The sequence below is a fragment of the Haemorhous mexicanus genome, chromosome 1 (assembly GCF_027477595.1).
Source record: "Haemorhous mexicanus isolate bHaeMex1 chromosome 1, bHaeMex1.pri, whole genome shotgun sequence".
Taxonomy (NCBI): Eukaryota; Metazoa; Chordata; class Aves; order Passeriformes; family Fringillidae; genus Haemorhous; species Haemorhous mexicanus.
In genome coordinates this window covers 11,881,089-11,908,535 of record NC_082341.1, presented here as the reverse complement: position 1 = coordinate 11,908,535, position 27,447 = coordinate 11,881,089, and the positions used below count along the sequence as shown (strand labels likewise).

General features: G+C 36.1%; 1 protein-coding gene across 3 annotated transcripts in view; it reads right to left on the bottom strand.

The window, feature by feature from the left end:
• The window catches only part of PFKP (phosphofructokinase, platelet), a 43,235-nt gene that overhangs the window by 2,974 nt on the left and 12,814 nt on the right, over positions 1-27,447 (bottom strand). The window contains exons 3-19 of one of the 3 annotated variants that reach the window (XM_059840045.1): positions 25,053-25,130; positions 22,610-22,799; positions 19,957-20,122; positions 19,252-19,296; positions 19,050-19,158; positions 18,502-18,597; positions 17,683-17,775; positions 17,193-17,318; positions 16,548-16,612; positions 15,791-15,860; positions 13,352-13,498; positions 12,376-12,446; positions 11,865-11,952; positions 10,789-10,941; positions 5,586-5,738; positions 1,827-1,991; positions 246-307 (exon numbers count right to left, since the gene is read on the bottom strand). In XM_059840045.1, the coding sequence (XP_059696028.1) occupies positions 246-307; positions 1,827-1,991; positions 5,586-5,738; positions 10,789-10,941; positions 11,865-11,952; positions 12,376-12,446; positions 13,352-13,498; positions 15,791-15,860; positions 16,548-16,612; positions 17,193-17,318; positions 17,683-17,775; positions 18,502-18,597; positions 19,050-19,158; positions 19,252-19,296; positions 19,957-20,122; positions 22,610-22,799; positions 25,053-25,130 (1,877 nt within the window). The remainder of the gene's footprint in view (positions 1-245; positions 308-1,826; positions 1,992-5,585; positions 5,739-10,788; positions 10,942-11,864; positions 11,953-12,375; positions 12,447-13,351; positions 13,499-15,790; positions 15,861-16,547; positions 16,613-17,192; positions 17,319-17,682; positions 17,776-18,501; positions 18,598-19,049; positions 19,159-19,251; positions 19,297-19,956; positions 20,123-22,609; positions 22,800-25,052; positions 25,131-27,447) is intronic. The other 2 variants (XM_059840063.1, XM_059840055.1) reach the window with 2 other exon arrangements.

Sequence of the window (27,447 nt, the reverse complement as noted above, 5' to 3'; positions counted from 1 at the left end):
GAAAACAGGATGAAGTATTAGATTGCAGAGCAAATATATTTACAGAGAAAGAAGTTTTAGACTTGCACTTCCAGGCAGGTCCCATACAGGTTGCCTTTTGGAGCAACGGCTTTACTAAAAATCTCAGGTTAAAGGAACAATCGAGGAATATGGACTTGGAGTGTCATTGCAAGTGGCCAAGCAGCCTACCTGGCTGGGAATGCTCAGTATCACTGATGCCATCTATTACAACTACTTTTACTTACCTCAGCACTAGACCACGCTGGATACTGGTTTTCATTTTTTCAGTCAAGTGTTCCACATTAGCCTAGAAACAAAAGTATTCTTAAAGATCCATACAGAACTCTATCTGAAACAACTTTAATGAGCCTACATTTCATGAGAACTTCTGTCGAATATTCCACATAAAGCATTATGTGCAAATTGAAATTACCAAGATTTTTGGAGATGCAGGATAACATGCTGTGTATGGAAATTCATCTTGGGTTAAAAGTAACATATTTCTCTATATCAGAAATAACAGATTTCATTAAATCAAAGGAGGCTTTTATATTCTATACTGGTACAGCATCCAGCTTGATATACATAAAAATACACAAATTGCCACTGAAGTTTACAGCCTGCCCTTACTTCCAGTCCTGCCAACAACTGCATGGGGATAAATTCTGATTCATTTCACATCTCTGTGCTTCTCAGGAAATTTCTATCCTTTTAGCTTTGTGTTTGTCCATAACTGCAGCTTGCACTAACCATCTCAGAAGTATAAAGTCCTCACAGCAGACAAGTTCCATGTCAGCTTGTGTATGTACTACACCATAATCCGTAATCCCTAAAGCCTGAGGGCTTTATTTTAGTAACACTTCCAGACATGCTCTGAATAGCTGGGGTAACAGAGTCAGTATCTAATAAACCTGACATACCGGTCAGTTCTTGTCCTGAACAGCCTTTAAATACAACTCTGCCATAATGAAAAACTACTGTTCTCTTGGTTTTGGCTTTATTTTAAAACTACTCAGGTCTGTTCAATTAATTTGAATTTCAGTCAGAAGACTAAAAATGAAACAATTAATCTAGTAGTGCTTAATGGCCACTACAATTATTTTTGTCATCTTACTATAAACTGTTGTGGTGTGAAGCTCTGCTTTCTCCTTGTTTCCCCCCTGCCCTCTTCCTAATGGCTGTCTGTCCAGTTCCACATTCCAGCTAGGGCATCATGTGATTGGCAGAAGTTCAAAAGATGCTTTTCAGACCTGGAGTCATTGGCCTGTCCAGGTGTCATTGTCCCCTGAGACCCTCCCCCTCCCACCTGGTTGGTGGCTTACCTATCCTCTCCCTCCCACCTCCCGGTGAGCTTAAAAGGCGTTGAGGCCATGTGGTCGGGGTCTGTCGGAACTGTACTGAGATTCAGAACTGTGTCACCTTGGAATAAACTCTGGATTTAACTCTCCGGCAGAACCCGCTCATTTTCTCTTCACCATCGCCTGAACTTTTTTCACTAGAGGTAAACCAAGTTCCTACTTCGTATGGGTCCATTCCAAGTGCCTGCCTGCAACTGCCTGCGAGCTAAAGGTGTCTCTGAGGAGAAGTATCCCCAGCAGTCATCTCTAGCACAGAGCAATCAATAATAAACTTCAGTGTCAACAGTGATTGTGTCTACACTCCTTCATATAATGTTATTGCACAGGAACTGTCATGACAAGCCAGATTTTAGGTCCAACCTCAGCCATTCTTTCTTTCATAAGCCATCTACTTCAAGTATACACATTATGATACACACCTACAACAACTTTAGATCTATTTAGGAATGAGCAAAAGGTGCTGAATACCTGGAGCTCTCTGATATCAAACTGCTCTTCGAAGATGTAGGCAGCATCAGCTCCTGCTGCCAGGGCCCCCATGTTGGCCAGGTAGCCGCAGTAGCCGCCCATGGTCTCGATGATGAACACGCGGCGCTTGGTGCCGCTGGCCGACTGCTTGATGCGGTCACACGTCTGCTCAGAGACACCACAGCCTGAGTATGCACTACAACCCCTCATTGCTTACGTTTTTGTATGTCATGCAACTTTGTGTCACCTACTGGTAACAAAAAAGTTAAAAATAAAGCATTTATATAAAGAATGAATCTTTAAAGAATTCCGAAACAGCATAGGCCATGTAATTATAATAATTATCCAATAAAGGATTTCTTAGAAATAATATATTTTTATTTCTACCAGGGTAGAAATAAAATGTTTTTCTACTAGCAATTCTTAACATCTACTTGCTTCCTGCAAATACCAAAACAAGAGTTTATTTTGGTTTGTAGTGGCATTAACTGTTGTGTATCTGCATTTTCTAACACAGATACAAGCAGATATAATGAAGCTTTTCAAGTTGTGGTATGAAACTTCTCCTCTTTATTCATTACTTAAGCTTACTTCTTCTTAGTATTGACTGCATTCCCATCTATACTGAACTTTTTAAGTCCTGAGCATGAACTGCCCAATTACTTTCCAGTAATGAATTCCACATAAATATAATTCTTTCAAGCAGTACTGGTGCATGTTTTAAAATGCTTTTGTTTTTTTACTAACAGGAACATAGTTACTGTAACAAGACTGAAACCTCCACTTGCACCTTACTCTGACCAGCATAAGGAATGTTCTCTACACGGAGATCTGTTACTTACATGAAGCCTGGTAACACCAATATTTATTACAGCTGCCTAAGAGAAGCAGAAAGTAACAGAGACAGAGGCAATCTCCAGTGTAGCAAGACCTAGGAATCTTAGGAAAACATTGTAACTCAGGAAAATGCAGAAAGAAACCTAGTTTATTATCCACCTTTAGGTTTTAGTAACACTCAGTAATTTATTTGACAAACTCACCTCCTGGAATGAATTTTTCTACCATTTGAAGTTATTTTAAAGTTATTGATTAATTTATTTTCCTTTCAGAAAGCAAGTCAGAGAAATAAAGAGGCCCTATTTTCTTCTTTGTCTTAGAAACAAATAAATAAATAGGATATATCACACTTTGTGAGAGGAAGAATTTTGTGAAACTGATGTAGTGTCCCAACACCAGTTCTGCTTAATAAAAATGTAAATGAAAGTACCTGGAAAGTTTGCCATCTTGCAACCTGAATTATGGTAACATTAAAAAATCCCCATGACTTACTGATTTTTTGAATGAGTAGCTATAGGTGCTGTAATACTTGTGGTATTTTTAATTCAGAGTTTTTTAAAACCAGAACTTCATTCAGCTAACTGAAAATACTACTACAATCTGAAATTCAGATTGTGAGCAATATGGCCCTTAAAACCATACCTAACACATCAAAGAACAAATCATTACCTGATATATGAGAAAACTTAATATAAAAACTCTAGAACTTCTAACATGTTACAGTTTAATGCATTTAAAGACTAAGACCAGTGTATGCATGTATTAAGGTCAAGCTGGCAAAAGATACATGTAATTTAATTTATACATATTTTATGTATTTGCATATATGCATTTATGTGCTTACACACAAAATGCAGCATTCACATGAATTTATTCAGAATATGGATATTCTGTTTTCCCAAGCAGAGAAGTATTTCCATAAAAAAATTATGTCACTAAAGTCTATGTTGACTTTCTGTCAGTTTTTCAAAATGACACTTTTACTTACGTGTCTTGGGTATTACCAGTGTCACCAAGAACTTTACTTTCTCCTTGCAGACATTGTTTCATGAAAATTTTTGCAGAATACTGTAGCACTGGAGCAATTTAACTCATTTTTTAAAGAGCTGCCTGAAACTGGATAGGTACTATGTGTTTTAACTTACTTTTTAAAACAATCTTTGTCTTTAGACAATAAAGATACATGTGAAGATTCCCACCATTTTGAGAGACTTCACATATTTGTCAACCCCAAGATTTATAAAAAGATTTTCCACCTGCTGGCAGGAGAACAAAATTTTCTGCCTTTTGAGAATCTCCAAGTACTAAGCAAGGAGGTAAATCAGTCATTGCCTATGGGACTAATCACTTGAAATCTACTTAGAAGGGTTTCTATCCTTGGCCGTACAAGAGAATGAGTACAAACTTTCTACTACTCTTGCTTTCTCAGAATTACTGTGACAGAAATACCCAAATATGAAATTGGCACAGGTAGACTTAAATGAATAATTAATTCATACACTACACTACAGGTTGGAAAAGCCAAACCTCAAATGCCTGGTGCAGGTTTCAGACATCATGAACAAGGCATGAGAACTCTTTTTGGAATTCTATTGCTAGTTGAGCTTTCACATGAACTGACCCAGCTTAATGAGAAATCCTAATGTCTGAAACACCAAATCAAGTGTTCTGCTATTAGCATTAACTAAACATCCTAATGACAATAAAATTCAAATGATGCAACCATATTTTTTTACAGAAAGCATCACTGATATCTATACAAACTGTAATTAAATTAGTACCAAAAACAATTACATAGGAGGAAGCACTATATGCAATCATCTGTTGCCCCACTGTGTTTCCAAAGTTACCTCTTTTGAAGGTGCATCATTCACAATTATAAGACTTAGCTACTTCTCTACATGTCAGGCCAAAAGGGAAAAAAGCTAAAGGAGTGGTAAAGTACCCATGTCCTGCCTATGAACATTGCTACATGATGAGCCCATACGACACCTTAGGACATCTCAGCCCAGGGATGCTGCATGCAGCCCCCAAAGGCCAGGCCACCCTGTTTTCTGCCACAGCTCTCCAGTTAACTACTGAGCTTTTTCACTTGCTGTGTAAGAACACTGTATAAAGCAGGAAAGCAAACCTGCTTTTCCCAACCCCCTGGATCTGTAGTCTTGATTTTACTTCCTTGGCAAATTACTTTATGATTAGTTATATGGCTTGCTAATGATGGGTTTGATAAAACTCAGAGCTGCTAAGATTTACTCATTTGTTTGCATTACATCTCAGCTCAGTTCCCTTTGCTGTGTCTTAAGCAGAGTAAATAGGACTGAAAGGGCTCATAAAACAGTTGTATCCAAGGGAAAAACTATGGTAGACTAAAACTAGAACAGTAACTGTTCTGACCCTGCACTGTTTAGCTGAACATCAGTGACAGACTTAACTGCTTATACTATCCATGCATTTATATGCACTTAATGTATGTTAAGCCTAATGGAGTCTATGGGATTATTCATGTGTTTAGTGTTAATCATGTTCTTAAAATGCTCTACTGCACTGAGCTCAGTCAATAGTTCATCCAACAAATGGGGCATTTATTTATAAAATATGTGCTTTCTTCTTTTAGCTAAGTAATATGTAAAAACTAGATAAAAATTAAATTGAAGAAAGCAAAACATTTGATTCTCAGTAAAAGCAAATACCCTAAGCACTAATGCAGGAGTCTTGAAGAACTAAAGAGATTACCCAAAAATTAAGCCTTTAACATAATATTTTCTAAGGTTAACCTTTAATCAGTCTTGGAAAACTGAACTATTAACCATTAAAAAACACAAGTAACTGAGTTATTAAAGAAAACCAGACATTTCAAAGTCTTTAAGTATCCTCATCTTATGCATTTTATCATCTTAACTTTTAAAAGATACGCAGTCTTACCTCCACAATAGCATTCAAGGCAGTGTCAGCACCAAGGCTATAGTCTGTGCCTGGCACATTGTTGCTAATAGTAGCAGGCAACACACAAATAGGAACGCTAAACTCCTCAAAGCTGGCACGCGCCTCGTAGAGCTGCAGACAACTTTCAAAGGCCTGAAGCAGTGGTAAAAGTGTGAGTGAAACATTCCTTGTCTTTGGACTGCTCTGCTAATGACTCCTGGCATGTGATGGTAAATGTGGCTGTCCATTGGCCCAAGTAAATACAATTGGTGAAATTATTTTGGGGGGGAGGGAGGTGAAAATATCCTGTACATACCACAACAGTGCACTGGGGTTGCATTGGCACAATGCTCTTTGAAGAAATGCAGAGGATTAGTACAAGTTAGTACAGACTGAAGGTGAAGTGTGTACAGCAGAGAGGTTTGAAGCAGATGGCAAGGAAAGGATAGCAAAAAGCTAGACTGGAAATCATTCCACAAGAAAGAACTTAAATAACAGAGTCTGAAACATGCTAAGGAGCTTAAAAAGTTAACTATTAAAACCCTTGCCACTTGAAGAAAATGCTTAAAGAAAGACACTTTTAAAAAACTATGTTATCCTAGAAAGTCAAGACACACATCTATTTCCACCAAGAGAAAGGAAAAAAAAAGTTCACCCATCCCTTCAAAGTTTCTATCAACATCACACATCTGCCTCTGTGAACACAGACTGGATGTAGGCCTAGAAAAATCCAGGAACATATGCACATGGATGGGTTAATAAAGTTTGCAAGTATAGTTCAAGGATTCTTTGAAAAGCAGTTTTAGGTTCTTGGAAAGACTCTAAACTCTGCAAAATATATTATCATGTCAAAAGGATTAGGTGCTCCTAGTGGATGTCAAAATAAATGTTAAGATTTTGCAGCTGTTTTAAGTAAATATATATTACATTATTCCAATTATTTCTAATCTAAACTCTTTAGCAATGAAATGTGGCAATTTTTCAAACTGCCTATGTTGGTCTCCATCAGAAAGCCTGATTATGCAGTACACAATGTTTTCATGACTTTCTCCCAGAAACTGATGTTCACAGAAGTCTCATTTTCTTGATTTCTCAAATTGGTTAAGAAAAGCCAATTACTGCAGATCAAAATTAGATACCTACTGAGGTATCTCCAGGCATATCTGCACAGTGACTGGCTTAAGGAAAAACTTAGAAGAAAATTATGGGTAAATCCCCTACCTGTGAGAGTTCTCCTTCTGAGCTTTTGTCCTAGACAGAGCAGATCCTGTTCAGTGAGAAGACAGGATATTTATGGCTGTAGGTGCATAAATGCAAACTGACTTTCTAAAAAACCTCTCTCTTCTCACTGTTTTGCAAATGAAACGGCTCAGTGCTATTCTTTCAGTTTGAAGTTGAAACACAGCCTAAAAGATGGCACTTTCAGACCCAAAGAGCTCAGAAGTACAGCCAGGAGCAACAAATGGGAGGGGTTAATTGGGATTTGATTTTATGCGTGGTTGAGACTTCACTTAGGAAATTTCAGTAATTTCCTGGCCCAGGCTGCTTGGATCTTTTATTTCTATTAAAAGAATAAAGACATAAAAAATAACAGTGGTTTGGTAAAACCACACAGCTTCCTGGAGATCTGCAGAACATGAGTTTCTCTAAAAGGTTTTATATTAAGACTTCTGGAAAAACAAGTCAAAGGGAGATGTAGAGCAATAACTAACATAACTGGTTAGTCTGCATGTATGGTATGTTAAGATGCAGTTATGATATGTTTTACTTGCATTAAATATTGCCATTTTATTTAATGCAAGTGATTTCAGCCAACATATCCAATGACTGTACCTTCACCAAGCATGAGCATTAGATGATTATATGCAACATCTTTGCATCACTGTGGCAAAACATGAAAATGCTTTTAATATATGGTCACTTAATTATAAAGGGTAAATAAGTGATCAATGGTTTTAGCAATTGCTATGCTAGTATTTTTTTTAAATTACTACAGTAAGGCCACAGAGGGATACTGCACTATGTTAATAAAATGGTTTAATAATTTCCTACCCTTTTATTGGATTTGTGTTACTAAAAAGGTTGTTGCCGTAACCAACATAACCAAGGATACTTTATAAAAATTCTGCAGTCAAGAAAAGACTACTGTTTGTTGACTTTAAGATGATCTAAATAAAAATGGCCACTGAAGGGAATGGAGTTATTGCCCTTACTCTACATCAGCTGTAACTAGGACTGAAGGAGATGAAAAATTAACAGGTTAGCTAGTGGCCAAGGCTAATTTTCAGCTTCCTGGTTCAGAATAATGTGGAGCCACACACGCTACTGGGAGGGTACAGACATCTGTTTTCCACAGGAAATGTGTGGAGACTGCCTTAAGGCATCTGACTGTAGCTTTCTCTGTTCCTCAGGGAACGCTGGTTTTTTTTTTTTCCCCCACAAAATGAAATGATCAGTCTGTACCCCCTTTTCCCTTGGTGAAAAGAGAGATGAGATTGTCAAAGAAACCCAGTATAAAGTTTTAGCCTCTCCCTTTTTCAGGCTTCATTATTCTTATCTAGCTGATACCTTTCCTTTCATTTCAAGGCCGTCACATTCCTGAGGTCTGACATCTAAAATTACATCCTATTCATTTCATTGAATTAGCAACATACTTGAAAATACAGATATTTTTATTATAGTAGTTATTTTAGTGATGTTTCATTTAATAGGAAATTTGAAGTTCATGTTCTTATCCTGCAATCCTACAAGGATAACTTTTTATGCCTATATAGACCAGCCTTAAGCACATCCTCCTTAGGTAGAAACATCCAGCTTTTCCCAGGTACTTTATGTTGTCATTAGCAGTTTTTCTAATATTCTGAAAAGTGAAGTGAAAAATACAGTTTATCATAAATTTAAAACACATTTCAAAAGAAAAATAAAATTTGAAGCCAAGATTTTAAAAAAGAAGTGGAAAAATTGAATATTTCAGAAGGGTCCCCATGATCTATTATAGAATCTAAAGTAGTTATTGAGAAATGTTTATGCCTTTGTGAGGAGCACACTCTTTACTAATCTCTCATTCAGAAGTTATCTATCTGTTAAATCTGTTTTTTGTTTTTCTTTTTAAATGCAGAATTAACACATTTTATCAATAAATTTAACACATTTTATCAGCCAATGTTACAGCATACTATTTACACTTGACAAGTTAAAGCAACTGACAAGTGCCTAACGATGCCAAAGAGCAACAATCCCTGATTACCAGCACAATTGTACTTACCTGACTAGAGGTAGGCAAGCTCATGCAAGTAAGAACTGTACCACAGAAACACTAAGTGTGATGACACATTGGTGTTCAGACAGCACTGAAAAACTGAGCACTTTTGGTGCTCTGACAGCACTGCAAACTATGATGCATTTATTGACCTAACTGCAGTAACAGGAATAAAACCTATCTATAAACTTGATAAAATGGATGTTCATGTCCACCTCCTACTTTTGTTTACCACTGTCAATTGTATGACATGTACTGAGCTTATCTGGTCACATTTAACAGGGGCATAGCTGCAACTGCACCTGATTTGAGAATGGCACAAGAATGAAAGGATGTATTTTTCACTGGGAGTTTTTATGAATCATGTTCAAACAATCAGAGCAAAAACTGAAAAGATGTTTTCCGAACGCAAAAGTCTGCTCCCTCCAAAAAACAAACCCAAATTTAATTTTCCACTTAATTGAATATAAATCCTGCAAAGCCATTAATTTTCATATTTAATCCAGAGAAAATTCTAGGCAAAATTAAATGCAAAACAACCAGAAGAAAGCCATTACCAAAAAAAAAAAAAAAAAGCTTTTGAAAAGTTTTCAACTTTTGCATTGAAAATACAAACATTTTATCTAATGAAGGCAAATGACACCTAGAAACCTAAATAGAAAAGCAAACCACAGCAACACAGACTGACTGACTACTATATAGCCCCTTTGCATGAAAAAACCTATAAAAAGAAGTCAGTTTTGTTAACAAAGTTTATGAAGAAAAGAAAAGAGGGAAAGCAGATGTTATGCACAATCATTTTACTCACCTTTGTTCATGATCAGTCATTTTGGACAGATATTTTTATTTACCAGAACTGGAAACAACATCAAGTTGTTTGATATATAACCCAAGTTGTCAATAAACAATTCAGTGAATTTTAGTTAGCTTACAATCTTATTCAAGGCAATACTTCAGGAAGCTGATTTTTCCTAACAGAAGTTAAAATTATTTATGTTGGAATGGTGGAAAAAAAAAATTATGGTAGTGTATTCAAAGTTGGTGGCATCTGAAGAATCCTTGAAATTAAAAAGCTATCATGATTAAAATTTTCAAATAAATGTAAGTGATAAGAGAACTGTAATTTAATTTTCAAAAGCAACTTGAAACTCTTTTTGTCCGACTGACTAAGCTTTCTGTTCACCTGAAATTAGTGTTAGAGAATTGAGGAATGGCGGGGGCTGGAAGGGACCTCTGGAGGTCATGCGGTCCAACCCCCTGCCAAGGCAGGAACACCTGAGCAAGTGACACTGGGACAGTCCAGGAGGGTTTGGATTACCTACACAGGAGACTGCACTACCTCCCTGGGCAGCTTTTTCCAGTGCTCTATCACAGTTGAAGAAGAGAAGCTTTTTCCTAATGAGAGATTAAACATTCAATTTTTACTTTACGTTGTATTATTAGATTTGATTTTTTAAAAATTACTTAACATGTCTCAACTCTTTTCAATAAATCTGCTATTGGGAGAATAAATGTAATGCCAATTATTGAGAAATATGGATTTTACATATACTCTTAGAGGAGTGAAGATGTTACATAACTAAGAATCTCTTTCTCAACAGAGCAACCTTTCTTCAGGGTTTGTTGAAGCTGGGTATACTACAACTCGATATTATGAACAGGGATTTTTTTCCCCTCTGCAGTGCATATGATCATCCAAGTCTCAGCTTTAGGTTTCAAAAAATTAGGGGTCATTGTAATTTCAGCAGAAACTAAGTGGAAGCATTTGGGATCCCAGACTTTCTCTTTTCTAAAGTGGTGCCATGACTGTGGCCACATCAAGTAATTATAATTTCCCAGATCACATTTCTGAAGTTCTGGTCTACAAAAATATCAAGTAGTAGCCAATTGAGTAAGTTTAAACAACAGCTTTGTTAGTATATGCACACACCAGAGCAGACTTACATCAGTTATAGTGTTCAGAGCAGTATCTGCACCAATGCTGAAATCTGAACCCGGTACATTGTTAGATACAGTTGCAGGAACCATAACCATTGGAACACAGAATTCGTCATATTTCTCCCGGGCTGCTGACAATTCCAGAAGTCCAAGGTAAGCCTGTTGGGCACAGGCATCAGGTGAAAAATTAGGATGAATAAAGGAAGGGCAGAGTTGGGAGTGACAAAATGAGAAGGGCCACAGGGGAAGCCATTTCTACCACAGCACACTTCAGCAAGTCAGAGCACTAAGGAACCACTAAAATCTAACACAGACAAAAAAGAAAGCATTAGAAACAGGCATTTATTTGAAAACAATAAACAGAGCATATGGTCTCTTGAAAATGAATAAATTAGGCACAGAAAGTTGGTTTTCAACAAAACAAACTAGTTTCCCAATCTTCAGGTACTGTTTACTCCTGATTTAAAAATCTTAATATTCCTGAACTAGGGTCATAGCTAACAGCTTGGACAAAAAAAGAACATAAGTTCTTTATCACAAAGCAATGAGCACATTCTTCTCTGCAAGGAGTAGGCAAAATACTTTCCTGAATCAAAATTTCCAAAATTAATTGTTTTTTTTAGAACAAAGCAAATATGAAATACAGGGAAAAAAAATACTTCTCTAGATCCATTACAGATCTTGACATGCACTATGTGAGAGGAGTGGCTTAAATAAGGAACCATAGTGCAATTTCTAGTAAGAGTCAAGGACTTCTGCAAGGATATTCTGAGTGTTGATACAGTATAGACTGAAACTTGCAAAACAGAAGTCATTAGCTTATTTTAATTAAAAAACCTATAACACTATCTCATTTATCCATTTAGCACATCTGTTTAGCAGTTCTACTCACTGTCTTAAATGCCAGCTTTCCAGAGAACCACTGGTCGACAACACATGATTCTAAACACTATCTATGTCGTGCATCAAATACACATAGAACCAAATGCATCTTACATGAAGATTGGGTAAAAATCAAACCAAACTATTAATTTTGTTAGAAATTCTAGTCTACTTAGACATAATTAGATATTTCAGTGTACCTCAAATCCACCAATAACCATAAGGGCGTTAATGTTGTTAGTGCGCATCTGGTCAGCAATCTTCTCCAAATATTTTGCAGGAAGAGTACTAAAAATCATTAAACCAAAAGAAAAATAAAAACAATTTACAGACTCTGAAGCACTAAGAACTCATTACTAAGCTGAAACCATAAAGTCAGCAGGCAACACAATGGCTTTTGTTTTATATATTTATCCATACAAGTAGCTCCTCCAGACAAACAATAAGGACTCATGACAAATGTAAAGAAACAGCAGGTTTGAAATCCTTTAAAGTGTAAGGACCCCAGGAAATTTTTAAGTTGAGGTCCCAACTCCCACTTTTCAGAGCTGGTTTAGCACTATAAAGATACCCGAGTTGGAAGACAAGGATTTGAACAAAAAAACAAACTCAAGAAAACCCAATGTACAAAAATCAAGGACTTAAGAACACCCAGTGGTTATATAAAGCACTACAGTTCATCATATCAATTGACAAAAATATTGATGTTACCGTTTTGTACCGAGAATTGATCCTCCTTGACCAGTCCAGCCTCCAACATCTCCCCAGGAAATTTCCTTTATCTTTGAATAAAAGTAAAAACAGAGATTTTGTTAAGTGATTATCCAATTACTTCTCTTGAGTTGTAGCAAACAGGTACTACTTCATGAAAAGCTGCTGAAAGTAGTTGCTGGGGACTGACATCACTAAAACTAAAGGCCAAGGAAGAAAACAGCATCCAGAGCTTAACTCTATTTCTCTTGAATTACTACAATCTCTTTTGGGGACCCTGGATACCCTAATTGCTTTGCTGCCTTGCATTAGGCTGCAAGTCCTTTCCATTCTTCTTCCAGACCAAGATGAACCCTGTCTGTGTTTCATATCTCAATCCTATTTTCACATCCTCTCCTTCTGAATGTGAAGTTAAAAAAAATCTAAAGTTAGGTCTTTGATGTAAGTTTTGGGATCTGTGGCTCCAGCCAGGCACCAAAATCATTAGTCTTGCATTCAGTTTCTCTTCAGTACACCAACCAATGCATAACATTTAAAAACAGGTGAATAGACGAATCTAACTTACCTAAGGAAAGAAAAGCTTCCTCCCTCAATAAGCACCATTACAAAGTTTATTACAGCAAAGTTTCTTACGTGTGCAATAGCTCATTGTTCAGAATCAGAGATAATTCTGCTACTCTGTGAAAAAACTTCAATACGCTAAACATTGACCAAAACTCAAAGGCAGGATTCATCTGAACTATTTTGTAGATCCGCATCATGTGATTAGATCCACTCAGAATAAATTACTCTACAGACTTGACTAGTTGAGAAATACAATTACAATCTAGATTTTACATATCTTTATGAATAAAAGCACTTAGAGAGCCAGTTCCCTCAGCAGTTATGACAGAGCATACCTTCCAAGAACATGAACAAAGGTGGTGGTGTGGGATGGGGTACCGAGCACTTGGTAACGCACACACGTGGCACTGACCTTCCCTCTAGCGAACCCTTCAAAACCATCAATGACAGCAAATATTTTGTGACCTTCAGTCATGCCAACTCTCACTGCAGCCCTCACGGCGGCGTTCATTCCAGCTGCAGGGGCCCCCACATTTAAAACTGCCACATTAAAATTAGACTGCAAGATAAAAATTATATTTAGTAAGGACTTTGATTTCTACACCATAGTTAATTTGTACATCATATGCAGTTGCTAAATACTGGAATGCAGGAAAAAAAAAATTCAAAGCTCCTAAATATGTTGAAAATTTAAAGTTAACTGCAAGGTGCAGATACATTTCCCCACTTGCAGAATATCCAAGAGACAAACAATGTAAAAACTGAATGTTTGTTCTTAAATAAGACTTTATCATAATTCCATTTGGTTTACAAGTTAAATTATTCAGGGTTTTATATTCTAGCCCAGGTTCAAGAAACATAAAATAAAATTACAGAATAGTCTGGTTGGAAGGACCACAAAGATCATCTCCTTCCAACACCCTGATACGGCCAGGGACACCTTTCACTGGACCAGGCTGCTCAGAGCTCCGCCAAACCTGCCCACTGTTATTCAACCAGCTTCATGTTACTAAAGCAAGACTTATTTTTGGGGGTTTTTTTGTAAACACACCAACAATAGGAAAAGAAAAAAAAAGGTAGGAACTGACTCAAGCACCACAATGTTTATGCGTGTGTTATCAGTACAAAGTAGAGAGGACCAGACAAGTTTTAAAATTAAGCTATTGGCCAGGTTTTTCAAGCAGCTGACAATACATTAGCAAACACGAGCACTCAGGATCTTTCCCAACACCACACATTTTCACGTTATGGAAGTTTTAAAAACATTTTTGAATGACAATTATAACAATTTGGTCCTGCAGAAGAGGTAGAAGTTATTTAGCTTTATTCTGGAAGATGAGAACAAAAAAAAACAAAACAAAAAAATAGAACAGTTGTTAAGTAACTATCATGGAATCTCATCTGATTAAAAACCAAAACAAGCAAACAAAACCAAAAAACCCCAAACCAACAACAACCCCCCCAAAAAAAACACAATAAAAGAGACACAAACCAGAGTATATGTAGGGGTTTTTTTGAGGGTTTTTTTTTTCGGTTCTGGTACAGTTGAAGGATTGTAGAAAAATGCAATGTAACCACAAACAGCAAAATATAATGTGTGCAGAAGCACTGCTGAAGCAGAGCATTCAGCTGGCTCTTCTGATCCGACCAGCTTAGCTCTTTCCTCAATTCCTGTGACATGCACATTTCATCTACTTTTTAATTCCTATTCAACCTCTTTTACTGAAGGCACACAGATTTTGTTAGTATGGTCAAATCTGAGTAGTTAGTAATTACACATGGCCTACATTTCCTTCTAATGCCATTTATCACAGAAGGTACTACAGAAGTATTAAAAAAAAAAATAAAAATACAAAAGCCCAGTGCTAACAGTCCTGGATTTGAATTGCTGTATTAAAAAACCCCACCACCCAAACAACTGATCTGACAAAGAAAATGTTACATATCCCCCTAAAAAAACCCTGAATTCCTTGATCTCTTGAAGGTCAGTCTGAAATCCTTACTATATAGACAATGCAATTTTGCTCCTTAATAATATTGAGAAGCTACCACCAGTAACCATTACTCAAATATTTATTTGGGAAAAAGATTTCTAGAAAGTATAACAGCAACATCATTATGCAAATAAGGTAACAAATGGTCACAAACCACAATTAAAAGAGGAATTAAGAAGTGAGATGACATAGTCACCAACTGATCAAACAGAATTTTCAATAAACTTCTAATAAAACCAAAAATAAGTCCGTTCTAAGATTGGTTTGCACACAAAATTTAGTGTCTGCTTCCTAAATAAATCCAAATTTCCTCTTATACAAATGTTAGGAACTATAAAGAAACTAAATGTCCATTTATTTAATTTCAACTATACTATGCAGAGTGACTGATTTCACATAAAGGTGATGGATCTGTCCTCAGTACTGCTTCCCATAAATTGCTGTATTTGCCCTTGCCCTTGCGTGGTTTTACCCTTCAAAAGAAAGGTTTAGAATTCTTTTAATATAGAACCCTCCTTCATCTAAAGACTTTCAGAGCCTTAATCATAATCTTAAACTATCACTTCTCTTTCTCTCCATGGTAAGAAACAGAGGGCAAAACAGTAACTATTAGGACAAGACATTTTAACAATTGGGACCAGCTGTACATCCAAGACAGAAGGAAACTGTCTACAGCGATTTTCTAGTTACAATTTTATTTCACTTTAAAAATGTTACTTATTATTAGAATAAACTAGTATGCTTCAAGCATCTCCATAATATTTAATTTGTAACCTATGCTATAATAGAGGTTTGAAGGGTGTTATGAATAGATTCTAAAAGCAGACATGCATTGCACATTCAACAAACCCCCTCACCTTTGGAAGCTCAGCATCTGGCTTTTTGTGCGACAGTAATTTGTACGTGTTAAGGTTGTTTTCAAAGCTCCTAAACAAATGAGCAAAGAAGATAAACAATTAAAATAGTAAAATCTTAAACTCACATCTATTTTAAAGGAACACTTGAATTTTTCAGAAACATTAAAAAACATTAAGACCATCGTTGTTGCAAATGGAAAACATGTCAAAAACTGGAAATGAGAGAAAAATGAAAAATATTCAATTCTTTAAGATAAGAGTCATAAAATTAAAATAACTATACAGTTAACAAATTAGTTTTCTAGAGAAAGCATTTTATTATCAGATGACTTGAAACAGAAATCACTCCCCTGACAGGACTGAAGAATATCTCCTCCAACATTACTGCTGGGAAAACTACCAACTACTTACAAACAAGCTTACAGGACTGGCCTCAAATTCATGAATAAACAAACTTATGACAGTTACCAGTCAGGTCATACAGCACAGCAGCTTTTTGCTTTGTGACCAGTTAGCCTAGGAACAGCTTCCATTCTGACACAGCAGAAAATTACAATTTGCTTTGTTTTGCATGTTCTGGTGCAGGTAAGAATTTCAATTATTCTATTTAGGCAATTCTTCTGTCTCCTCTCATTCTCAAAGCCATAAAACCATACAGTTAGTAAAATATTTAAAATAAAATGTCACGTGCTAGCATAACAGCAAAGCAATTATGCTTTTCTACAGCAAATAAACTGATATAAGCTATTGGCCATACCTTCCACGAAGCCTCACAGCCTCAAGAAATCTTCCCTCATCCATGGCTTTCTGGACTTCTTGAGTCTTGAAAAACAAGTTGATTACTCAGTATGTTTAAAAAACACAGGAGTTCAATTATTTAATATATTCCATGTGTTCATATGTATTTCCACAGTAAAAAAAGAAATATTGATAATTCCTTAATTTATGAGCTACCTCCTCTCATAGCACAGATTAGGGTTGAGGAGAAGAAGTAGAAACAAATACCTAAAGGCCTAATGGGACAAAGAAATCAATGTATCTGTTATGCATATTCTTCTTTCAGTTTAAGCTGTGCAGTTTTAGTGAAGAAACCTGACTTGTGTATGATATGTAAATGGATGCAAGCATCTGAAGACTTTGTTGTAATAATAAAAACAGAAGATCTGAGATGAAATTTTAGAAAAAATTAAGAAGCTATGTATTTCTTATTCCTTAATAGTTTGCAAATGAATAGTGAATAATAACACATAGAGAACATAGATGAACTTCATTATTCATTCCCAAATATGGGAAAGCGCTGTTCACATTCCATCAATGTCCTAATGAGAACAGGCCATTATTGTACATAGTAGTCTGTTGTAGTAAATAAATAACATAAACTGGCTTTTTGCCAGAGCCTCACCATCTGCACGCACTCCATCAGAGGCAGACGGACAGCCTGGTTTCCAGACAGGGACACAACACAAGCAGGGGTATCTGGAGTAGCTTCTAAAAGGGCAAGCACGGCTTCCACACCCATACGACTGGCCTGCAAGTAGAGAACATTGGAGTGTTCAAGCAAGCACTGAAATGCACAAGGCCTCCAATCACAGGAATGGTCCTGATTTCTTCATAAGTCAAGCTGACACAAATCACTCCTTGGTAAGGTGAAAAAGTTGTGGGCTGTTTACACCTGTAAATACGGACAATTAAGCTTCACATTTTGATCCTATGCATAGATTCCTTCACACAAAGTGCTTCACTACTCTGAATTTGAGCAATTCAGACAGCTAGTGTGAGGTAACAGTTGGATTTGTCAAATTAATCAGGTAGAGAACCATCTCATCCCAAGTAAATTATAAAATGCAGTTGTCCTATGTGGTGCCATGAGCAGTTATTTGGGGAATACTCACAAGAATTCTGTCAAAAGCTGAAGGGGTTCCACCTCTTTGCACATGGCCCAGAATGGTTACCCGGGTGTCAAAACCAAGCCGCTGAACCACAAGCTGCATAAAATTTCAAAATACAGTGAGCTTATCATTATCATTATTTATATGTATGTTAGCATCATGTACACTTAACACCACTTAGTGCAAAATGTTACTTCATAAAACTGCCATTCCAAATGAAGTCAAAGGTTTCTCTAAAACTGACAGCTATGGAAAACAGAACTTCATAATCACAGGACAGATAAACCCCAGGTAAAGCCAAAGTATCATAGCTCCTTTCCACCAATGACTTTTTCCCAATTTATTTCTTAATGACCCCTTAAAAAAAAAAAAGGGAGAAAAATTCAGCTTAAAAATTTTCTTAATTTTAAACACCAATGAATTTTTTAGCAAAGCAACCATTTGGACAAGACTTTGTCCAAAGCACACAGTATTAGTTCACTGTGAAACAGACCAATATTAAAAATTTTACAAGACATACAAAGGAAAATAGGATTATACAGGTTTGAGCTGATTTCAAACTATCAATGAAGTAATCCATTAAGCAGATGCTTTTGAACTGCTGTGTTATACTACAAGAACAAAAGGTTCCAGTTAAATACCACTGAAAATATTGCCCTTTAATTTGACTATGGAATTTTAGATAACAAAGCACAAGCATAAAATACAATGGTGTGATAAGCAACCATAAAGGAACAGATTTACTCTACAGAAATGTTATTGTTAACAATAAGCCCCATCTTATCAACAGAAATCTTGTATCATAGGGATGCTGACACTTACCTCCTTAACCTTCTCTGATGTTATAGGTTTGTTGTGGCAATCAATAGCTCCTTCAGCTACAATAATAATATTCAGCCTTTTCTTTCGTGCACGGTTCTGTAATAAAAATAAAAGCACATTCTTGTCGTTTAAAAAAAACCCCAAGAGTAATTTACAACATAATTTTATAATCCTTTGCTCTACATTAAGCTGCTAGGATTTGAGGAAACATTTCTTGTATTTGATCACTCATACGTGATGTGTTCTCACACCTTTTATTTTCATACACATCTTTTTACTGATGAAGTAAAATGTGCAACACCAAACTGCTGAGGAAATATACACATACTGCTTATATAGATATAATTTTATGCAATTCCCAGGGCGGGTCATATGATTCCTCAAAACAATCACCAAGTGCAAGAAAAGAAATGTTCAAGATCACAGAGAACTTTATGTGACACCAAAACCAAAGACTTGCTTGAAGTCCTGATCACACTTTTTAATCACTGTTTTCAAATAAACATCCACAAAGACATCAGGGAATCACAAACACATTAACAAATTACCTCTGAAAGCTTAACACACATTGTATCTTCCCAGCCTTCTTCTGGTGGGTATTCAGGAATAAACACCCAATCTGCACCACAGGCTAAGGCACTAACCAGAGCTAGATAGCTAAAAAATAGAACAAATGATTAGACTTTTATGGTTCTGATTTCTTTCATAATTGTACCTGTATAATCACAAAATGCTGAAGACAATACATACCCACAGTGTCTCCCCATAACCTCCAGAACAAATGTCCTCTGATGGCTGTCAAAATAAGAAAACAAATTAACTGAATCAAGTATCATGAAGCGGCTTGTGTTTACCATGATTACTGAACTCAGAATTTCTTAGCAAAACAGAAAAACATTAGGAAAACAAAATCATTGTCATATTAAATAATATATTTAAAATTAAGTATCTTCCAATGCATAATTCATTTTCACTACTTTCTTGCAAAATATGTATGGGCAGCTATGAGAGAAGATATAAAGCTTTATTGGAAATGTAAATGATGCAGACCCATAGTTAAGAGCTGTAATGGTATAGCTGTATTTAAAAAAAATAAATTTAATTGCTTCATTCTTACTGAAATAAAGCTTATATAAGACAGATGCTATTTTTGTACGCTTCACCATGTGTCTGGATCTCCTCTAACAGACTATGTCTGAAAAAGACTAAAAACATTGAAACCAAGTCTGCCCCTAAGGCTGATGAAGTCTCTATGATTGCATACTTGAAGTGCTGCCATGACAGGAATGATGAAAAAGCAGTTAGTAAGAAAAAAAGAAACCAAGACGTTTGAAACATGCAGCCAAAAAGAAATTATATCTTCCCCATCTACCTAACCTCTATTTAAAATGAACTTAAACAAAAGTTTAAACATATGTGTATTTGTTATCAGTCTCTGTAATATGCTCAATTTACCTCTGAGCAGTGGTCATGATGGCATCCACAACTTCAATTATTCTGTGCAGAGCTGAGTCAGTACCTATGGTCATATCAGTGCCACAGAAGTCATTGTCTATGGATCCAACCATTCCCACAATGTTAAGGTAAGCATATTTCTTAACAGCCTCTGCATCAATCTTTCCTGTAAAGAAGTATTCAGAGAAAGAACTGTAAGACTACTAAAAAAAAAATTAGGACGTATTGCTTGGGTGCTCTACTTTTATAAACTAAAATATCCAAACATTAAATAATGTTTAGATATTTTAGGTAACAAGGTTAGTCAAAACTACAAACAAAAGCCAGTCAAACATTCAAACAAAAGAATTCTGCACGGAACTCCTTACAGTAAGGAAGGAAATAAGAGCTTTTCAGTCCATCTCAAAATGTCAAATAATTATCAAGTTTTGTTACCAACCTTAAAATTGATGGTTTCAAATTAAAACAGTATCCTTCAAACTGTAGTCTCAGTGTAGAACATGCAATGAAGAAGCAAAAGGATGCAAACTGGATATGATTATGTGCATATGTAAACAGTTAGAAAAAAGCATCCAACTTTTGAAGACTTCCCTTTTGCAACACTGAAAGGCTCTGATTTCATGATTAATAAGCAAACAGAACAGAAAAGCTCCTATTCTATGTCTGAGCGGTGTCTCCCAAGACAGCAATGAAAATGCTGCATCATCCAAGAGTTCTAAAGGATCTCAAGGATGAAACACCTTAGCTGCTTAAGCACTTAAAACTACCTTAGTATCTGTGGATGGGATGGTAGTAAATATAATGCCAAATTTTTAATATGAGATTCAAGAACTATGGATCAGTGTGTTTAATGTCTACATTAGAGAAAAACAGCAGAAACCATAATGAAAAAATATAACTAATGTCCATGAAGTTAAATACAACATTGTGAAGAAGATCATAATGTTTTCTATGAATGTATACCATGCATTACAAACCTCTTCTAGAGTTCCAAATGTGACTTAATATCTGGTTGACATATTCTACTTAGATTTCTAAAAAGCCATTGACAAAGTCTTTTGCCAAAGGATTTTGAGGAAACTAAGCAGTCACTGTACAAGACAGAAGGCTTTTCATAGAGTAAATAATGTGAAACAGAAGGTAAAAAATAGGAGGCAGAGGGCACTGGTAAACACAAATTCTTGTATCTTAGGAAGGTAACCAATGGAGTTCTACAGGGATCTGCGCTGTTCAACACACTCAGCAATAACCTGGAAAAGGGAACGAGCAGCAAAGTGCCAAAGTTCACTGATCAAACTGAATTACTTGGATCTAAACGTATGGCATGTTTGAGAAGAAATGAAGACTAGCAAGACACAGTGAGCAGTAAAGTATCAGATGGAATTCATTGCAGATAAATGTAAACTAAGACATATGAAAAAATGTATCCTAACATCACAAACAAAATAACACTATTTCCAGCATAATATAAAAATGCTGTTTTCATTAATAAATCAGCTTCAGTGCTCAATAGCAGTAAAAAAAAAAATCAAAATATTAGAAAATATTAAGAAAATAATAGAGAACAAAACAAAGATCATTATACTACTGTGTAGATCCATGGTTTGCCCTCATCTTGAATACTGGGTGCAGTTGTGGTCCTCCCCACCTCAAAACAGGGTAGAACTGGAAAAGGTTCAGAGAAGGGCAACAAAGATGATCAAAGATATAGAACTTACATATAAGGAACAACTAAGCAAACTAGGATTCTTCCATCTAGAAAAAGAGATGATGAAGGGAAAATAAGACAGCTGTAAAATCTCAAGTGGCATGCAGAGAGGAAGCAGGCTTGATCATTCATGGTTTATTCTAACACAGAAACTATGGATATCAAATGAGCTAGAAGCCAGCAGGATCAAAATAAACAGAAGAAGATTCTTCACTATCTTCATTATTCAGTGAAGCTGCAGAACTCCTTGCTACACAATGTTTTCAGAAAAATTCTGTATACTTTCAAGTAGATTGTATACATTCATGAAAGAGAAATTCATTAAGGACTGCTAACAGCGTCTGGTTCAGGAAGCTCCGAAGACAGAAATGGATGGAACATATCAGAGTTTTTATGTATTATGAGTAACACATAGCATCAATAGGCATTATTTTAATCATTACTCTTCTCTATACATTCTCCTGGATGCTATCAGTACAACTACTGGGCTGGCTGTACTTCTATCAACAGCCACTTAATGTTCTGATCTTAAAGAAATAATGACATACAGAAAGGAAAGCATCGTAATTCAATAACATACAAATGTGCAGCTTGTTGTAGGAAATGAATTACCACCTCAGATTGGATATGAGGGCATAGGGCTTTTCAAGCAAAAGGTAAGAAGTTCAGATCCTAAAAACGATTCATAATAGAGGACAAAAGCCACACAGACTGTCGCCCAGTAACTTATTTGGACTTTTCTGGACCGTTATAATACACACGAGCGGATGTACAGAAACCAAGAGCTATTATTTTATGAAGAACCACACGATTTCCTAGAATAAATACATTCGATTTTTAAACTTTAGATGTACCCTCTGGATACAGTCTGCACACCCGCAGTTAGGGTTCATAACTTCCCTGCAGACTGGAGGGGAAGTCTAGGGGGCCTGAAGGCACACTGACCTTTCTGTGCCAGCTCTTCCAGCAGCCCGCTCCACTCCTCCCGGAAGAGGTTGGCACCAGTCAAGCTGCCGTCGCCGCCGATCACGCAGAGGTTGGTGATGCCTCTCTGCACCAGGTTGCCGGCAGCCTGCAGGCGGCCCTCGCGCGTGCGGAAGGATTTGCAGCGCGCGCTGCCGATCACCGTGCCTCCCTAGGAGAGGGAAGAATAGAACTTTTAGTTAGTGTTTCAGTATATTGCTGTACATTTCTAGGATGGATTAGTGATGAGTTTTGTAGCATAACCTCTGTCTTTTAATTTTACAGTGAAGTGAACTAATGATATACAAATTATCAAACCTGCGGGAATTTATGTTCAAGAACATATCATACACACACAAGGAAAAAAAAAAAGAAACCACTCAAATGACAGGTAAAGAGCTACTCTGGAAGGAAAATGTTAAATTACATTGGATTAATTTTAGCAGTATTAAAATAAATAGGTTGCTACTTATATTTAAACTTATATTTAAGAGTAAAAGTGAAATATTAACTAGTTAAGTATTTACATTAATTTGCCTCAGTGTGGTATTTTTCCCCCTAATATCACAAGATACACAGACAATAAGAGAAAAAATGTATCCCTGAAATTAAAAATTGGCATCCATTGTCATTCCACACAATTATGGAAATAAATGCCTTTAATTCCTTATAGACCAGACTGATGCTACATTTCCTTTTTTATTGATTATCTGCTGCATTTATTAATATGAATTAAAAAGCTTCTTTTGGAAACAGTGGTACTTTTAAAAATAACTGAACTGCCCTGTCACTGAAAACTGCTGGGTGTCTTGCTGGACACATGTCATTTATACATCTTCAGTGTTTATGTTGTTCAGTCACTCAAGAAGTTTAATTTTTGCCTTATTTATTATCACAGTAAAAAGTAGTATCAATTAAGACTGAAAAAACTATTTTTTTTTCCCTGCAAGCAAATTTGGAGATGATTACATCACTTTCGCATAAACATTCCCTTCACTTTAACTTGCAGTAAATCTGTCACATCAACCTAGATTTGAACTTCAAATCTGTAGTGGCTGTACTGACACAATTCACTCTATCAATAGATGTTTCAGCTCTTGGGCCAGTTTGCCATCTGTGTTGTATAGCTGCTAGTGGAAAGAAAAAAGAAAGTGGAATAAAATTCAGCTGTCTCCAGACAAAAAGGTAAATGTGTACACACAGAGATGCTAAAAAAAAAATCAGAATTAAAAAATGTCTCTAAAACTAGGTATTTTCATACTTAGAAGAAAACAGCTGCAAAAGGAAAAGAAACTGTACTTGCAACAAAGTGCTACTTGTTTTGAACAAACAGAAATATATAATGAGCTGCAAAACCTTTCTCATCAAAGCAACTAAACACATTCTGTAAGATACATGCTGAGGTTCATTGTCGGTCTGTTGAAGTAATTCAGCAATAAAGCTCAGAAAGATGTTTTTCTTTTACACTACACATATACAGGAGCCTACATCCTGCTCCTGCCTATGCTTTTGTGTAGCTTGGCCAAGAGAACTCAATTTTCCTGTCATCGTAAGATACATCTGGATGATGCTCTTAGTCATACTGTTTAGCTTAGGACTCAATGATCCCTATGGGTCCCTGTCACCTTGGTATGTTCCATGATTCTACTTACAGATTCTGCAAGATAGACATGGGGGAAAAAAAGAAGAAAAGAAAAACAACCAAACACAGAGGACAAAATACCTCACAGTACTCCAGGGCATTGGTTTAAAAAAAAAAATTGTTTCTGCTAACTGTTTTACATCCATTAGCTTTACAAAAAACTCCAAAGAAACCCACGCTTCACCTGAAGGTAGTTTTCAGAAAGCTTGGCAAGCAGTAAGGCCTCTTTGCCAAACATAGCACCTGCTCTGGAAGAGGCAACAACATTACCATGCTGAGCAAAAGCTGAGGAGATCCAAAAGGCCACACTGCAGAATGTTGTAATAAAAATGTACAAAGTCATTGGCAGTATCTGAGCTCTGCAGAACTGCACTGTAATTACATCCGTTGCTATAATTCTAAATCCACTTACACAGAAAGAAAACAGTTTCGTAAGAAATTAATTGCCTTACAAAACACAGCTGTTTCATGTTTTGGCCCTATAATGTCTTTTTTATTAAATATAGACTTGCCAATATGGCTTTAGGAGGCTAATAACATGTGACATTGCAAATCTAGAACAAAGGTTTTCAAGATTATTTCTGGGCTCCAAATTCAAGACCACACCAAGATCTTAAGCAAGTGTCACTGCAGAAATCAGGCTCTGCTGGAAGTGGTACATGCTGGTCACTCAGTCATCACACAGTCCAAATACATAACTCCAGGGGTTGCCTGGATCTAGAATTTTGGCTCTTGTTTGAATAAAGAGCTTTTGGGTCCCACTCTCACCCCTTTAGCACTTACCACTTGCAGGATACTCGAAACACTTTCCCATGAAACTTCTACAATATTATCACCTCCATCAACCATTCCCTGGTAACCCTGTAAAAGGGAGAGTATTTCACAAGTCTGATTTTAAAAACTACATCAAATTTCCACTACAGTAATACTCACTTTGTGCACTTTAATAAATCTTTAATTAAAAACCACTGAATTTAAAAATACTCAGTTTCAATGAAACAATATTCAAGAAGACACCACTGCTTCTTTCATGGAGGAAAAAAGCAAAACAAACCCTCTTCCTAAAGGATCAGTTTCCAAAACAATGTTAAGATAAGGTAATACTTTACAGAGGTTACTCAGCTATAAAACTACAACGGTAATGTGCTTCTCCTTTAAGAATAATTTTTTTTTCAAAAAATCTACAAAGAACTTTGAAATGCATTATAAAATATGTCCTTAAAAGCATAACCTCAGCCTGGGGCCACTAACTTAGGAAATCTTTGTAACACATTGTACATTTTTTCCCCCAGTTCTGGTAATAAGCAAAACAAGATAAAGAGCAATAACCAAAATTTTTTCATGAAAGAACAAGAAACCAGATGACACAACCTTTTTTTTTTTTTTTTTTTTTTGAGGCAGTAACACAATACATTAAAGACATTAATAGGAAAAAAATATAATTTTTAGTGATGCCTTTAAGAAATTCCTAATATCTTAACTTAAATGGTCTTCTGAAACCACTGCATGCCGTAATATGAGAAGAACTACACTTATCTGAAAGAAGGAAAACTACCAGAAAGCAGCTAAAGGGTTTTGCCTGGCTTTGTTTTATTACCTCTCTACAAAAATACTAGCAGAATGGCAATTACAGATTCTTTTCCATTAGGTGATATTGTGAACATTAAGAAAAAAAAAAAAAAAAAAAAAAAAAAAAAACCACAAAACAATAAACTAAAAGAAGAAAATAAAAGAAAAAGCAGCCAAGTCGTAAGTTTGGAAAACCCTAACTGACAAGACACCAGAATAAAACTGGAATTGCCACTCAACTTTTGGACATCTGTTTAAATCCACAGGGAAAATCATAACATGTTAAAGAAAATAAAAGAAAAACTACTAAAGAAAAATAACCATGACAATTTTTATATCTCCATTTTAAAATTATGTGTACATATTCCCCACACCAAGGAACAATTAGTTAACATGTTTTCTCTGTGCAGTTTTTTTTCAGTAAGTCAGGAACTAGAAAAAGAAGGGAGTTCAGAAAACAGCAAAACTGACATTATAAACTGGAAAAATTTAATTTGGCACAATTTAGGGTATATGCAGAATTTACTCAATAAGCAGTAACTTGGAAACATACTAAGCCTAAAGTGGTCTAGTATTCATATAATATATATGATTTTTTATGTCAAACTGAGTCCTCACCAGCACGAGAAAATAAGAATGTAAAGATAATCTGGACACAGCAAAAGTACCAGTTACTCAATTAGGCATTTCAGGATTCCAGTACAGATTCGAAGGGGAAAGCATGAAAGTTTCTGCTCAGTGAGACTTGACTGATTAATTTAGAGACAATATGATAAAGCAATAGCAAAAAATATCCAGATGGAAAAGTACTTATGTCTCTAATTTCTGCCATCCTAAAGACCTTTTCAGTATCTTGTGCACTCTCCAGATAACTTTGACATGCATCTAATGTATATACACAGAATGGCGTGGGCTGAACAGGACCTTAAAAGATCACCACCTTCCAGTTCCCCAGCCATCAGCAGGGACATCTCCCACTAGACCAGGCTGCTCAATGCCCCCTCCAACCTGGCCTGGAGCACTGCCAGGGTTGGGGCATCCACATCTCCTCTGGGAAACCTGTTCCAGTGACTCACCACTCCCACAGTAAAGAATTCCCTCCATATAGATTTCCACCCTCATTTTTTTGCCCTACATTTCCACTCTTTCAGTATGCCCCCATTACTCCTTGTCCCATGACTACAGTTCCTGGTGAACTATATTCCCAGCTCCCCTGTGGGCCCCTACATACAGGACATACTATTTCTATGTTAATGTACACACACACAATGACTTGAACAGCTAAGCCATTATTTACACGATTTGTTAAAATTAGAGCAAAGTGGAAAAGGAATAATAATCTACAGCAACTTAAAAAAGATTCTCCCTCAGATAAAGTGCAAAGATCATCAGAAAGAAACATTACAGTAGATACAACTAAGCTTGATGATGGCTAGTAAGTTACTAAGTTCATTCATCCTCAGCTCTGCTTGTTTGCTTTTTTTTAAACATAGAACTCAATGTTCCTTATATCATTCAGTAATGGAGTGAAAGCTTTTCCTCTAAGTATTTCTATTGACAACTACAATAACTCAAGAGATCCACTGGCAGTAAATAGTATAATGTTGCA